Source organism: Nannobrachium achirus (genome assembly GCF_963921795.1).
Source record: "Nannobrachium achirus genome assembly, chromosome: 8".
Lineage (NCBI taxonomy): Eukaryota > Metazoa > Chordata > Actinopteri > Myctophiformes > Myctophidae > Nannobrachium > Nannobrachium achirus.
The window spans coordinates 43,239,120-43,253,761 of record NC_137817.1 but is presented as its reverse complement, the minus strand read 5'-3'; the positions used below and the strand labels follow the sequence as shown (position 1 = coordinate 43,253,761).

The following is a 14,642-nucleotide window of genomic DNA, read 5'->3' as shown; positions in this document are numbered from 1 at the left end:
CCAACCAGCAATTCCCAGATGAGTTTCAGTCCTAAACTTTTTCTGGATGAGGAAAGGGCTTATATCCCAACCACTACAAACCCCCAAGCGAGCAAGGAGACATTTTTGTCCACTGCCTGCATATACAACCTAGGAGTCTGAACACCCTAGACCTAGAGCCCTGGTGGGGGTGGCGTTAATTATTGGAGTTTTTCATGGCATTGTACTAAACTGTTGAGGAGAAAAAGGGCAGTGTATGTTTATAAAGAAGCATTTACACTTTTTGATGTTTTATTTTTATTCCCAGGCAGAAAGTACAAAAGTACAAAATACATGTTAGTTGTGAATTTTAATGCAACAAAACCTACAGAACAATGTTAAAAGGAATTATTCTGATTTTCACTTGGCCAGATATGTATCAACAGATGAAGAATATAAACAATGTCGGTGAACATAATAAAAAGCTCAGCACCAAAATCACCAACACAGACTCATCTTGGGTAACAATGGCATGGTTGTGGTGTCTTTTAGTAGCAATCATCTCTTTTGGTTCAAACTTTTGAGTCAGAGGAAAGAGTTCTCAATTACCAACATTTGGGGCTCACTTTCCCCAGCAGATGGTGCCAGTGGCTTGCAAGATTTCTTTTTGGGCGGAGAGCAGCACATTTTCCCAGCACAGGCCTTCCCACAGGCAAGGCTACATGCCAGGACGGGAGACACACAGGGTTGCTCTGTGTGGATGATGCCAGAGGTCTTAGATGAAGGTAGAAACTCTGGTTGGACTGTGCAGCATGTTACTCCCACGCTCTTTAGCACATTCGTGACTCCAGAAATCAGATCACCACATCTGGACAAATACATAACATTTAGCTTTTCAGGCACAGCACAATTATTGAACTATATCAAATGTCTAACCACAAGTCTTCCCAGAAGAAAAGGGAAAAAAGCATAATGAATAGGTAGGCCTAATTATATTGTAGACTATAACCAATCTCAGCCTAAATTTTGATCAGCAATCAGTTTCAAAACCATGCTTCTAACCCAAATTGTGTCTATATTTGCATAACGAATGAATGAATAAATAAATAAATAATGAACTTGACCGACCAAAAAGAAATCGACTCCCGATCCCGACGACCTTTGCTGCGTACCACTCCCCTTCTCTCTATCCCCATTTCCTGTCAGACTACTGTATACTATCAATACATTGTAAATAAAGGCAAAACATAAAAAACAAACAAAGTATAAAAATGTAAAGGTTAGAACTTCACCTGTGAGTCTGAAAGTCATAATGGCAATGCACATGCACAGAGGCCACCATGCACATGTCTGTCAACTGCCAGACGTGAAGATCGTGGACGCCCTGGACCCCAGCGACACTGGCGATTCTCCGTTGAAGCTCAGACACACACACCTTTGGAGGGCTGGCCTGAAGCAGTATTAGACCATACCTGTACACCTGGGGGTGAAACCTTCTGATTAAAAAACAGAACTGTACGTATGATCATTACCAGGGGTCATCAATATGTCCGTACTAGGGGTGTAACAATATAGTAACTATCGAAATATCATTTTTAACTTAAAAAATTGGTGTATATCGAAATGAAAACAGCTAAAATCAAATCGTATCGTTTTATTTTGTATCGTATCGAATCGGCAGTGCAAAGAATCGATTGTATCGATACTACCTACTTGTCCATTGCATTTAGCATTTTTAAGAATAACAAATTAAAAGGGGGGGTTTAATTACTTTTCCTTTCCATATAGCTACACTGGTCTATCGATAAATGTGTGTAATCCCTGGGATCATGTCAAGGTGCGGGTTTGTCAATATACAATGTCCATGTATTTTAAATCATTGAATCGAATCGTATCGTATCACCATGAATGAACCAATATCGTCCATGTATCGTATCGTCAACCATGTATCGTGATATGTATCGAATCGCTATTAAAATGTGTCGTTACACCCCCAGTCCAAACACAGACAAATGTGTATGTGGCAAATTTAGATTTAGTTTTACACATCATTACAATGTTCTTATTTATCATAATACCCAAAGACCTGTTATGGTCATTCAGGGCTATCTCTTTAATTGTTTCTGGTAATATTATTGTCCACTCATTTTGACAAATGTCCACCACAAGCCAACATGGCGATGACCCCTGAACATTTCACATTTTTATATACTTTGTTGACCGGAGTCCCTGAGCGGTCTACGCTTGGCCCCCTCGTTGTTTCCCTCTACACCAAATATCTTCACTGAAAGTAGTTGATCTACAAGCTCAGATATAGATCACCAATTTGTGGTGTGATGTTCACCTGTTTTTCACCTTATGATATACCCAGAATATGGACGCTAGGGTTCAAGTGTTTAATGTGACCGTGTCCATTTATTTAAGCAACCAGAATGTGACAGGCTTATTAGGCTGCATTCACACTAGCTCTGGTCCATAGCGTTAGTGGAGTTCTCCCTAACGCTATGTTCCTCTACCTCCGTATTCCTTGGGAAAACCGCGTCCTGGACCGAAAATAACAAAAACTGTTTCGCTCCTCACCAAACCAAAGGTATCAGTGGACAGTTGAAAGCTTACTACTTAGTGGACGCCGTCTGATTATTTTTCATTTCGCCCTATAAATGTATTTTAAGCGTGTGGTGGGGGGCTCAGACTGTGTCCACTAAGTAGAGTAAGCTTTCAACTGTCTACTGATACCTTTGGTTTGGTGAGGGGCGAAACAGTTTTTGTTATTTTAGGACCAGACGGCAGGGTTTTCCACTTTTGCCAAGGAATACGGAGGTAGAGGAACATAGCGTTAGGGAGAACTCCACTAATGCTATGGACCAGAGCTACATTCACACTAGAGAGTGTCATACCCGCTCCTTAATTGGGCTTGCAAAGCTGGTGTCATACTGGGATGCCCCTCCCCCGGCAGCCATTTTGAGAGGGTAGGGGGGTATATACTAGCTATAGTAGCAGGGCTTGACATTAACTTTTTGAGGCACAGTGTCATCTGGACAAGTACATTTCCCATTCACTTGTCCAGGCACAAAAGTAACTGGTCAATTTGCCATTTCAGTCACTTTTTTTCCCCTTTTTTTGGGACAAATAAATAAGACCTCCTTGGCCCCCTCCACAGTCCTGCTAGGAGCATCACAGTAAAAGTGAAACCAAAAGCCACAAGTATATTTAATTACTCTTAAATCTTTATCCCACAATTTTGTAACCCATTTTTCACCCAGGGTCAAGTACATGTTTAATTAACTTGTTCATAAGGATTTATAGTTGTCCCGGACAACAGGCCAAGCCTAATGTCTATGAGCCTTTCTGCAGCGCAAAAAAATCAAATAAAAAATAAAGTTGAGCCTCAATGCATGCATGCAGCGTACTAGCTATAAGGAACATTTTTAAATGTACTTGTGGCTTTTGGTTTCACTTTTTCTGTGACGCTCCTAGCAGCTTCGTGCTGTATAGCCAAGGGGGTCTTATTTATTTGTCCAAAGAAATAAAATACAAAATACTGTGAAATTGCAAATTAACAAAGTGACTTTTGTGCCTGGACAAGTGAAAGGGAAATGTACTTGTCCAGAGGACACTCTGCCTCAAAAAGTTAATGTCAATCCCTGCTACTATAGCTGTGGCTTTTGGTTTCACTTTTTCTGTGATGCTCCTAGCAGCTTTGTGCTGTATGCAGACTATGGACTGTGGAGTGGAGGGGGCCAATTTGTAAAAAAAAAAAAAAAAAAAAAAAATGAATAAAAAAAGACTGTCCAGATGACACTGTGCCTCAAAAAGTTAACGTCAAGCCCTGCTACTATAGCCAGTATATATCCCCCGACCCTCTCAAAATGGCTGCCGGGGGAGGGGCATCCCAGTATGACACCAGCTTTGCAAGCCCAATTGTCCTTTGAGAATGAGGGGGGAGGGTGTCGTCCAATTCATTCTCTATGGAAGTCACATGGTTTCATACTTCTTCCAAGACTCTTGGCTTGATTCAAGCCAAGAGGCTTGGAAGAGGCATGAAACTTTGTGACTTCCATAAAGGATGAATTCTCTAAGGGCAAGGAGCGGGCAGGTGACTTTACTGTTTGTAGGAAGCCTTAAAAACAAATGAGGCCATGAGACTGTTATTCATCTCCCAATTATAAATAATTGTTTTGCCTATAGTTTAAGGTTAAATCATAAATGTGTTGTAGGTTTTAGGTTTTGTTATTAAAAGCACCTTGAAGGTTCTATAATAGTATAAAATATCTCACCTGTGGCAGAGCTGTAGCCAACAGCACTATTATAGCCAGCAGGGAGAAAACAGGATCCAGGTAAACAAGAAGAGCACATGACCAGGATGATCTTTGCAGGCACTGTGGCACAAGCAGACGCAGCACCAGGGCATTGGTGAGAGCAAGAATGGAGCTGACGAGACCCCGCATGGCGTTGATGAGGGATGAGCAGCAACCTCGCAAATCAACCCCCGGCGTGGGATTCTCAGTTGGTTGATCTGTTTCGAAGATGGGGGATGTTTTAGACATGTTTAGATTGTCTATGGGGAAAATAGCAAATCATAACTGTACTGATGAAATGAGGACAGTAATACATTGTTTTCTTGCACATAGTCAAAACTATCTTCACTCCAGGAATTTATTTTAACATCTGACAGACCAGATTTTCACGTCACAATGGGAAAGGGAAGCCTCGCAGCTTGGAAAGGCATGCCTCCTCCTTACCTGAATGTCCCTCAGCAGCACGGGCCTTTGACATTTCATTGGCACATCCATTTGAACAATCGTCTGCAACTCTTACACCATTTGGCACGCCATGGCCGCGGCTCTGTGATGTGAGCACGTTTGAATCAACACAGAGCAGGTTTGCTCTGGTACAGGGACAGCAGCATGAGACCTGTCGAACGGCTGCATTGAAGTGGGGCTCTTGCGGTGGTGGTGGTGGTGGTTTCTGGGTCTGGAGTGAGGGCAATGTTTTCTGGTCTCGGGCCTTAGAGTCACTGGCTGTTTCCAGGACACTGGAGGCCCCTTCGTTACAGAGGATGAGGGTTCCTCCCTGGTATGTACTGTCCACAGCAGACGGGAGATCACTGGCCTCATCCACAACACAGCCCTGTTTGGCCTCATGTTTGGTTTGTTCAATCGCCTTGACTGTAGGGAGTGGAAGGGAGGAGTGAATAACAAACATTGACAATGTCTGATGTGAGTTGCAGCTGAATATACAGGGAGAGCTACTTCAAAGTGAAACATCTAAGAGCAAAAATCTGCCACATCACTGTAGTGTAATGGTATTTTTTTATACCTGATGTGGATTATTCCTACTGCTACTGTATGTGAGCATGTGGTTAGTTAGCACCTTGTTGCATGAACTGCACTTTAAATACAGTGTCATAAAAAAGCTATGCAGTACTTCATGTAACAGGGAGACCTGTCTCCATTCAGGTATTCTGTAGCCATGCCCCCAATTACTCAGGTGGCATCACTGATTATAACCTATCATTTAAAGCCTGGTGTCCATTCATGATTTTCTTCTTTAGCATTCTTTGTGTGCACATGGCTTGTTTGGGCAAGGTACTGTAGGAAGGAAACTGCTTTTTCTTTTTTTGCTTTAGCACTTTGTGAGTTTGGGCACTACCATTTATTCTGGGCCAATGTTGCCTTTTTAAAATCTAACCCTTTTTTATATTGTGGTTGTAACAGAGTTCTGCTTATATGTTTGTCCACTCGCCATTGTGGAATACGACCCACACCTTCGACTGTGGAGGTAATATGGTATTCTGATTATAATGCATTTGTATGTATAATTTTAGTACATTGTGGGAGGCTAACTGTTTTTAGAGGCATAGCGCCATTGCTGCTACAAAAGAAATAGACCCTTGTTTTGTTTCATTGACCCAACTGCCACTTATTTTTAATTGTTATTTCTTGTGTTAACCAGATCGGGGTGGAGGTGACTGCAGTCGTGGCTGCTTGCGAGGACTCTCTTGGGCCCCTTCTATCCACTGCATGCTGTCTGTTTGCAGTGTGCACCTACGTGTCATTTGTTTTCCATCTTCACTAGCCCTTTTGGCTTTAGTAATTTGTTTGAAACAAATTACCCCCCTGAAGTCTGATTTTGGATGCTTTTACCGGCCTCTGCTGGTTTACAGTACAATTGTACGTATGTGTTGTAGTGGTTGTGGTTTTACCCTTAAAAATATATTCTGATTAATAAACTGCTTCTTTTAACAGTCCTTTCCACCTGGTCTGTGCATTTGGACAAATATGTTTTAATACAGTGTCTGGTTTAAAATAAATGCACTTTTGTCATGTTGAGAAGCTTATTCAATTTGGCATTTTGACTCAGATTCTTTCAGCTTTCAGGAAGTAACCACAAATACACAGGGAAGATATATTTGCATTATGACCACACCTGGGTTGTTCAAGTAGACAAAAAAATGTTTTTTTTTATGTTAATGTTATATCATCAATGAAATGAAAAAGTCTTTGGCAAAACACTCAAGATTCATATTTAAGGCCTAGGCTACACAAATCTGGATCTTTCTGAATCTGGACCTTTCTTTGTGCGATTAGGGCTTGCAGCCACACGAAGCTGGAGATTTTGGCTGCAAAACCGGATCTTTTTGAAACCGGATAAACAAGTGAAGATTTACAAAATTATCCCATTCTCAGTGGATCTGCGTAGGCATGGATTTTTTTAGACCTAGATAAATTGTTGTGTGGACCAAGATATTTTTCTATGCGGATTATGAAAATCTGAGTTTAGAAAAAGATCCAGATCAGTGTAGCCTTGGTCTAAGTGCTTCCCAACTTGAGAACCACTGATTTAGGCATCTTTACCATTACGAGGGCGTGGGGTCGTCTCCCCCTCCCAGACCAGTCCAGGGCTGACGCACGGCATCCCACCCCGCCTCAGTCCCAGCACCGCCAGGTTATGGAGCAGACTGAGGGCCCCCACGACCACAACCAAATATGGCTGCCGGACGGGGCGGGGCTGCAAGATGTGGCTGAAGACCTCCATGCTGACCGAGATGCAAAGAGAGGCCAGAACGAGAGCTGCGAGGAAAGCCCCCACCACTTGGATCCTCACCTGGCCATAAAGAAGGCCACAAGTGGGTGTGTGCAAGGTGCGCGGTGACGGGGAGGGGGGTGAGGAAAGCAGGCTCAATGAAAAGGGGGGCTGGATGAGGACGTGAGTTGGACGTTTGGTCAGCGGTTCCGTGGAGGGCGAGAAAGAGGGATCCACTTTCTTCGGCGCAGACGGAGGGGAGGCAGGAGCAGAGTGATGCGAAGACGCAGCCGAAGCGTCTCCCGCGCACCTGCCGCCGCGCGCGGACAGAGGGAGGGACAGAGCCATGTGCGCGAGAACGAAGAGGGTGTTGAAGCCGTCCACCAGGTTGATGATGGAGTGGCAGTGTTGGCTGACCATGACTTCACACAACAGCAGAAGGAGCGTGCCAGCCATCAAGCACAAGTGCAGCGCATACAACCTGCTTGGCCCCATATCTGCAGCTATAAAGGGAACAGAAGACACACACAGATTAGCCTACACCGGTGTTTCTCAAACTTTAAAATGTCAAGGTCTCCCCAAATGAACCCGTCAAGAGTTAAGACTTGTATGGGTCAATTTAGACCCCCCGAATGGAACCCACAGAGTCCCTGGAATCCACTTTGAGAACCAGTGGCCTACACCACTGGTTCCCAAACACTGGGTCGGGACTCAGGATCCATTTGTGTCGCGGGCATTTTTATTTTATTTTTATCCCACGATTTTGAAACCCATTTTTCACCCATTGCCAATTGCCTAAGCTGTAATCCTGGGCGCTGCTCTCACTCTGCCAACCTGGGGAGAGCCCCGAACTGAGCTCATGCTTCCTTCAGTGCATGAGGAGTGAGCAGGCCGCTTCTTATCACCTGACAGGGGGGAGTTTCCCCAGTTGGACGCAGCACGTGGAAGGAACACGGTATTCCAACCAGTTCCTTTTCCCTCCATCAGGCACACTGGCTGGCCAGGGGGAGGCAGTATAGAGACGAGGATTACTGCATGTTTTTTGCGAGGGTACCTACAGTACCAGGGCTGGACTGGGCCTGTCTGGGCCATAGGGACCCATACACCCTTCCAGGCCACCCTACCCAAACACTAGGCAACATGAACACACATGAATGCGACTGCCGCCCGCACTCACACACGTGACAACCTTACAGAGCTTCACTTCAGTTTTGTCTGAGATGTTTCTTGTCAAAGAAACTAAAAAATACTAATATATACCACACACTGTAGGCCTACAGAAGTAGTCACTACAACAGTCACAGCATTATTCCACATGGGATAAGTAATCACCGAAAATCATTATTCCATATACCAACAGTCACACAAAAGCGTTCTACATCCAGTGCCTTTCTAATCCCTACATACAACATGCCATCAAATAAACAGTATATATGGTATATATTGAGTTATTCTGGCTACACACACGCACGCGCACGCACGCGCGCGCACACACACACACACACACACACACACACACACACACACACACACACACACACACACACACACACACACACACACAAACAGCCACAACCACAGTACAACCACACAAGTTGAGCGATTGTGTACAGTGTATATATTACTATAGTAGGTCTACAGCCTAGCAGCATCTAGCCTATTAACCATCATGTAACAGTTGCCATTAAAGTAGCAGCAGCACATGACATGATATATTTTATCTAGGCCTAGATAGTAGCTTAACTAGCTTTTATGATTGTTTGGACTGAGTGGTGACACAACTACAAAGACCTCTCTCTCTCTCTCTCTATATATATATATATATATATATAGAGAGAGAGAGAGAGAGAGAGAGAGAGAGAGAGAGAGAGAGAGAGATAGATAGATAGATAGATAGATAGATAGATAGATAGATAGATCCAATGTGTATCAATTCAGCCGGCTACACCATGGCTCACGGATAGCACGAACATACTCGTATGCGTTTTGTACACAGACTCTCTGGTCTCCCGCACATACCCCCTCGGGCCCGCATACCCGCGCGTTATAATGGAACAAAGTGTTCTACTGTAACTGTGGTCATCATGGTGGACTTGGTGGTCATCAATCCACATGTAGGCCTATGCTGCACCGCTATTGGAAAGAAAGGTCTAAACTCTGAGAGGGTAGACTGCAACTGGCAGTGCAACATGGAACAAAGTGTCAGTTCTACTGTGGTCATGGCCATCAATCCACATGTGTAGAGAAACTCGAGTTGAGAACCATACAGCTACTTACTGCAGGGCTGCCAAGTCTCGATCACGCTTAGAGCGGGAGAGTCACGCAATTTAACCTCTTCTCACGCTCCACGCAACACTTGCCATTTCACACGCATTTTTACAGCCATCCCACCGACCTCTCCCAAAAGTTGCGGAGGTTTTCTCGCTCGGTAAAAGTCGCACGGATAATTCTCAGCACAGTGAAAAATGCAGCTGATCCTCCCCTCCCTCTCCCCTCTACACATAAACACACAGCAGAGAGAGAGAGAGAGAGAGAGAGAGAGAGAGAGAGAGAGAGAGAGAGAGAGAGAGAGCCCTGCAGACGGCGGTTGCTGCGAGATTTCTCGCTTTCTCGCTGGGGATCAAAACACACTCGCTCCGCGAGTAAACGCCGGGTGATATGACCACAAGCGCATGCACGAACGAGCCCACGCGCGATAATTTCGGGTCCGCATCAGAGTTCCGACCGTCCGGTATTCCGACACTAAAACTATAACCCTAACTCTACCCCCAACCCTAAACCTAACCTCAGTAAACCTTACCTCAGTAACTAACCTGCCGACGCTAAGTAACTAACCTGCCTTACGCTAAGTAACTAACCTGCCTTACGCTAAGTAACTAACCTGCCTTACGCTAAGTAACTAACCTGCCGACGCTAAGTAACTAACCTGCCAACCATGTCGGAACAGCGGATAGTCGGGATAGTGAGCGCTTCCCGATAATTTCATGGGTTACTATATCCACTTCACTTGTCTTGAAGTTGAAGTTGGGGGTCACAAGTTTGTGGGTCGGGAACCCCCAGGGGGGCCCCCAAATTATTTTTTGGGGGGGTCGTCATGATTATTAATGTGCAACATTGTTTTCTCACTCAAAAGTAAACAAAGCAACACAGTTTAAGTGTAGTCTATATCTGCACATTTCTAAAGTGACAATTTAAGGACTCTGTAATAGCTCTAAAATTACAAATTAAACATTGGTCAAATTGTCAAGTATAAGAGGCAGACATAGTGAAAATAGCAAATATACATGCTCACATGTAGACCCGTCTGTTATTTTCACAGTAGAACCGTGAACCTGAACTCTTAAGCCCCTTTTCGACTGCAGTTTTAGCTGCACCACACCACACCACACTACACCACACCACACCACACCACACCACACCACACCACATAAAAATATCTACATTTTCCATTAAACAAAAGTACCCCTACCGGTAAGAAACAAATTGACCATTTTAACTGTGATAATAATACATAATACATTTGTATTACAACTATCCTAATTATAATGCACTATAATGGATTATAACTGTGATTATAATACATTATAAAGTATTAATGTATTACTATGATAATTATAATATACTATAATAGATTATAATAGTGGTTATAACACAATAGAATCTATTATCATGAAAACCCAGTGAGTGATCAGTCATTATGATGTGTTTGGCCCTGTTTGGCCTAGCTCAGACCTACTCTAGAGTGGATACTTTTTAGTACCCTGTTTAGTACCACTTTGACACCACTCTACCCAGGACCTTGTAGTGGAAAACCTCACACAAGTGGGCGGTGTGGTGTGGAGTGGTGTGGAGTTGGGCCAGTGGAAAAGGGGCTTTAGTGCGCTCATATAGGGTGGGGGTGGGGGTCCCCAGTTCAAATATTATTATTTTGGGCGCAGCCTGAAAAGGTTGAGAACCACTGAAGTAGCCTACTGATGAGAGTTTTAAATGTTTGATAAATACTGTCAAGTCTATGGAGCTATCTATGACATCTATTAAGATTTCATTTGCAACACAATTTTTATACAATATGTATATGCTTCATTTCCCTTAGCTAAGGGGTCCTTGACTTGAAAACGTCTTCTTACCTGCAGTGCATGCCTGGCAAACAGCCAATAGCCACAAGTCACAATATAAAAATAGAAATGATTGCCGGTTATTTCATCAACTGCTATAGTAACAACAACAATAATAATTATAATAATTATAATTAATTAAAAATATGTTTAAAATGGGACGTTGGTTTGTCTGGAGCCCTGCAGCATGCAGTGTTCACAGTTCAGCCTGTAGGTTAGCTGCACTTGATCAAACATTCCAGCCCAAGGACCGCGGGTAAAAAAGAAACAGTAGAAACCCGGGAAAAACCTGGAAAAACCCGCGTGGGCATGGTACCCCCTGAGCCCCCCCCCCCCCCCCCCCCCCCCCACCACCACCAAAAAAAAGTCTCACTCATAACTTTTTCTGAAACTTGGCAGCCCTGTTACTTAAGCCCTGTTGCTGCGGGAGCATCGTCAGAAGTCACGGTGGTGGGGGCTTTGAACATGTTGAGCGGTGGTAAACCGCTCCATAGAGTGGCTGTGCGTGTGTCTGTAGCCACGCTTTGAACATGTTGAGCGGCTCCATAGAGTGGCTGTGCGTGTGTCTGTAGCCACGCTTTGAACATGTTGAGCGGTGGTAAACCGCTCCATAGAGTGGCTGTGCGTGTGTCTGTAGCCACGCTTTGAACATGTTGAGCGGCTCCATAGAGTGGCTGTGCGTGTGTCTTTAACCACTTTTCCTCAGCGTTTTCCACACCAATTACATCCTAGACCTATATCCTAGTCTGAAGACGTTATGCAAGCACGGCCACCGCTCACTTCACATTGGGTGTGATTTTTTTCTTTCTCTCTCCCTTTCAGCGCCCCTTTTCTTTGTGGGTAGGCCTATTTGTTTCTCCATAACGTTTTACTAGCTAGCTTCTCTCGAGTCAGTTAACTTACATTACATCTATCCATATGACGCCTTTCTCTCTCTCTCTCCTCCACTGTCACTTCCTTGCTCCAGGCTCTCTCACACATGTGCTGTTGTGTGTGTGTGTGTGTGTGTGTGTGTGTGTGTGTGTAGTCTGGGATCACTTCACTTTTCGGGTTTGTAACCGGTCTGGAGCGGAAACCACAAAACGTCATGCTGTAGTACTCAAAGGACTCCAATTTGCCGGAAAGATCAAACCGAATTCAGTTTTAACCCAAAATATTCCCCTGCGCTCAAGGACATACTTTTAGGGCCTACCTAATAAACTCCTTGATGCGGAGTAGTTTTGCTTTCGAAAAAATCGTTTGGTATATCTATGCATCTTTTAGTCCAACTTTTAGCGACTGGCAAGACTACACTAGGCTACTCGAGCATTTTAATAGGGATTGGGGAAACAAACGGGGGGAACCAAATCAATTCTTCTAGTGGTTTCCGTGCTCTAGGCGTAAACCAAACGGCCTGTTGCGAACAAACACCAGGCTTTCTCCCAGAAAGCCTGGTGGGCGAGGTTATTGTGTGTGTGTGTGTGTGTGTGTGTGTGTGTCAGTCAGGCAGGCCAGGGGTGTGTGTCTCTCTTGGAATGTGGAGACTGTTACTGGTGTCATGTTACTGCTAGCGCAGCAAAAAAGCTCACTTGTAAGCTTGTAGATGATCTGCTATTTTCACTTGTTTGTGTCTAATTGTCTAATTTCTCGAGCTCGAGTTTGGGAACCATTCATTTTTATGCAAGTCCTGTGGCCTTACCCTAACCTCTATCCCTAAACCTAACCCTAACCGTTGTGGGGATCTACTATTTTGTCCCCACACTGTCAGAGGTCCCCTGCAGGTGACTGTGTGAACATGTGTTTAGTCCCCATAAGTATAGCTAGACAAACTCACACACACACACACACACACACACACACACACACACACACACACACACACACACACACACACACACACACACACACACGCACACACACACACACACACACACACACACACACACACATCACCTGCAAACTTTCACAGCCACAGTGTGTGTGTGTGTGTGTGTGTGTGTGTGTGTGTGTGTGTGTGTGTGTGTGTGTGTGTGTGTGTCATGTAGCATAGTAGTATTCATCCAGTAGCTTCGATTAAAGCACTAATCCATTTGAAATGCAATGTGTTTTCATTGTTTAACAGTTCAAGTCAAGACAGCCCAAGTTCAGAAGCATTTAAACATTTAGCCTACCAGCCTGCCACAATTAATGTCAAAGTGAAAGAGAGAGAGAGAGAGAGAGAGAGAGAGAGAGAGAGAGAGAGAGTTAAATTAAAGCAAAAATAATTTTACATTTTTTTTGCATATAGTGTATTAAAAATGAAATAAAGTGTTGACATTACCCACAGAGAAGTGAACTATCTCGGCCAAACTCTGTCTCCTGCAATCTTCTGCTGCTGTCGCGTTTGTGCACAGCTGCACACACACATGCACACACAGACCCTCTCTCTTTTTCCCCGGCCCCTCTCTCTCCCGGTCTCCCCGCTCTCTCTTTCTCCCTCTCTCTCTACCCCTCTCTCACGCCCACCAATCACCCTTTGTCTTAATCGCAGTCATGTGAGGGCGAGAATCGTCCTTTTTTGCATTCAACCAGAAATACCTTAAGAAGACAACCCAAGCCCACCCACGACCCACCTTTGTAGCGATGTCATTTTAGTGGACACATTTTAACAAGACTTGAAGCCCACGGAGATTAACTGCTGACATCACAAAATCTCTCTCTCTCTCTCTCTCTCTCTCTCTCTCTCTCTCTCTCTCTCTCTCTCCAACACTCTCTCTCTCACGCACGCAAACGCACACGCACACACACAATGGTCGAACACCCTTTGGAACGACCACCACACTCTAACCACCCTAATCCTAACCTCAGTAAAACTATGCCTAACTCTAACCCTAACCTAAAACCTCAGTAACCGTGACGCGGTTGATTATCTAACCTGCCGACGCTCGCGGGTGATTATTATATAATAGGCTATCTAACCTGCCGACGCTGTTCGACCCAACGGGAGTTCGACCTATGGGGCAGTCCCCCTTTGGGTAATGGTGCTTCTGGTGGGAAAATCCCAGTTGTCCAACGGGACTAGCCCCTTCTGGTGCATACCTGTCATCTCCTAAGGTTGCCAACTCCCAGAGTTTCAAATACGGGACACCTCCTTAAGCTGGTTGCACACTGCTGCGTTTTTCGGGCCGAATATCGGAGTGAATTTCGGAGCACGCAAATAAAAAAATCAACCTCACGTTGTGTCAGTCACGTTTGCACACTGCCGCCCGTTTCGCGCACCACTCAGTCCCTTGCTCTCTCTATCTCCCTCTCTCTCCTTGTCCTGAAAAACGCATTTCGCAACGAAAAACGCACCAGTGTGCAACCACCTTTAGGCCCCTATACCTCTGACGAAAATTCGGGTATTTTCGGTTAAGTTGGCTAAAACGGGTATTTTCCTATATTAAATCACATTTTCCTTTCACAATATTAATTCGGGTGTCTTTGCCAAAATCATCAATCATGTAGTGTTGGCCTATATTTTATTTCTCTCAATTTTCCAAAACATATAGGTCTACCTGGTTCTCATGTGCCCACTCTCTGGTT

The 14,642-nt window shown here is 44.4% G+C and overlaps 1 protein-coding gene across 1 annotated transcript; it reads right to left on the bottom strand.

The window, feature by feature from the left end:
• Positions 1–391: 391 nt before the first annotated feature.
• Positions 392–13,525, bottom strand: LOC308290127 (calcium/manganese antiporter SLC30A10). The gene is made up of 6 exons (XM_080731902.1): positions 13,399–13,525; positions 6,816–7,487; positions 4,701–5,126; positions 4,236–4,474; positions 1,251–1,438; positions 392–826 (listed from the first exon to the last, which is right to left on the bottom strand). Exons 2-6 carry the CDS (start codon positions 7,477–7,479, stop codon positions 544–546), a joined length of 1,800 nt encoding a protein of 599 aa, XP_080588028.1. The 5' UTR covers positions 7,480–7,487; positions 13,399–13,525; the 3' UTR covers positions 392–543.
• Between the last annotated feature and the right edge of the window lie 1,117 nt (positions 13,526–14,642).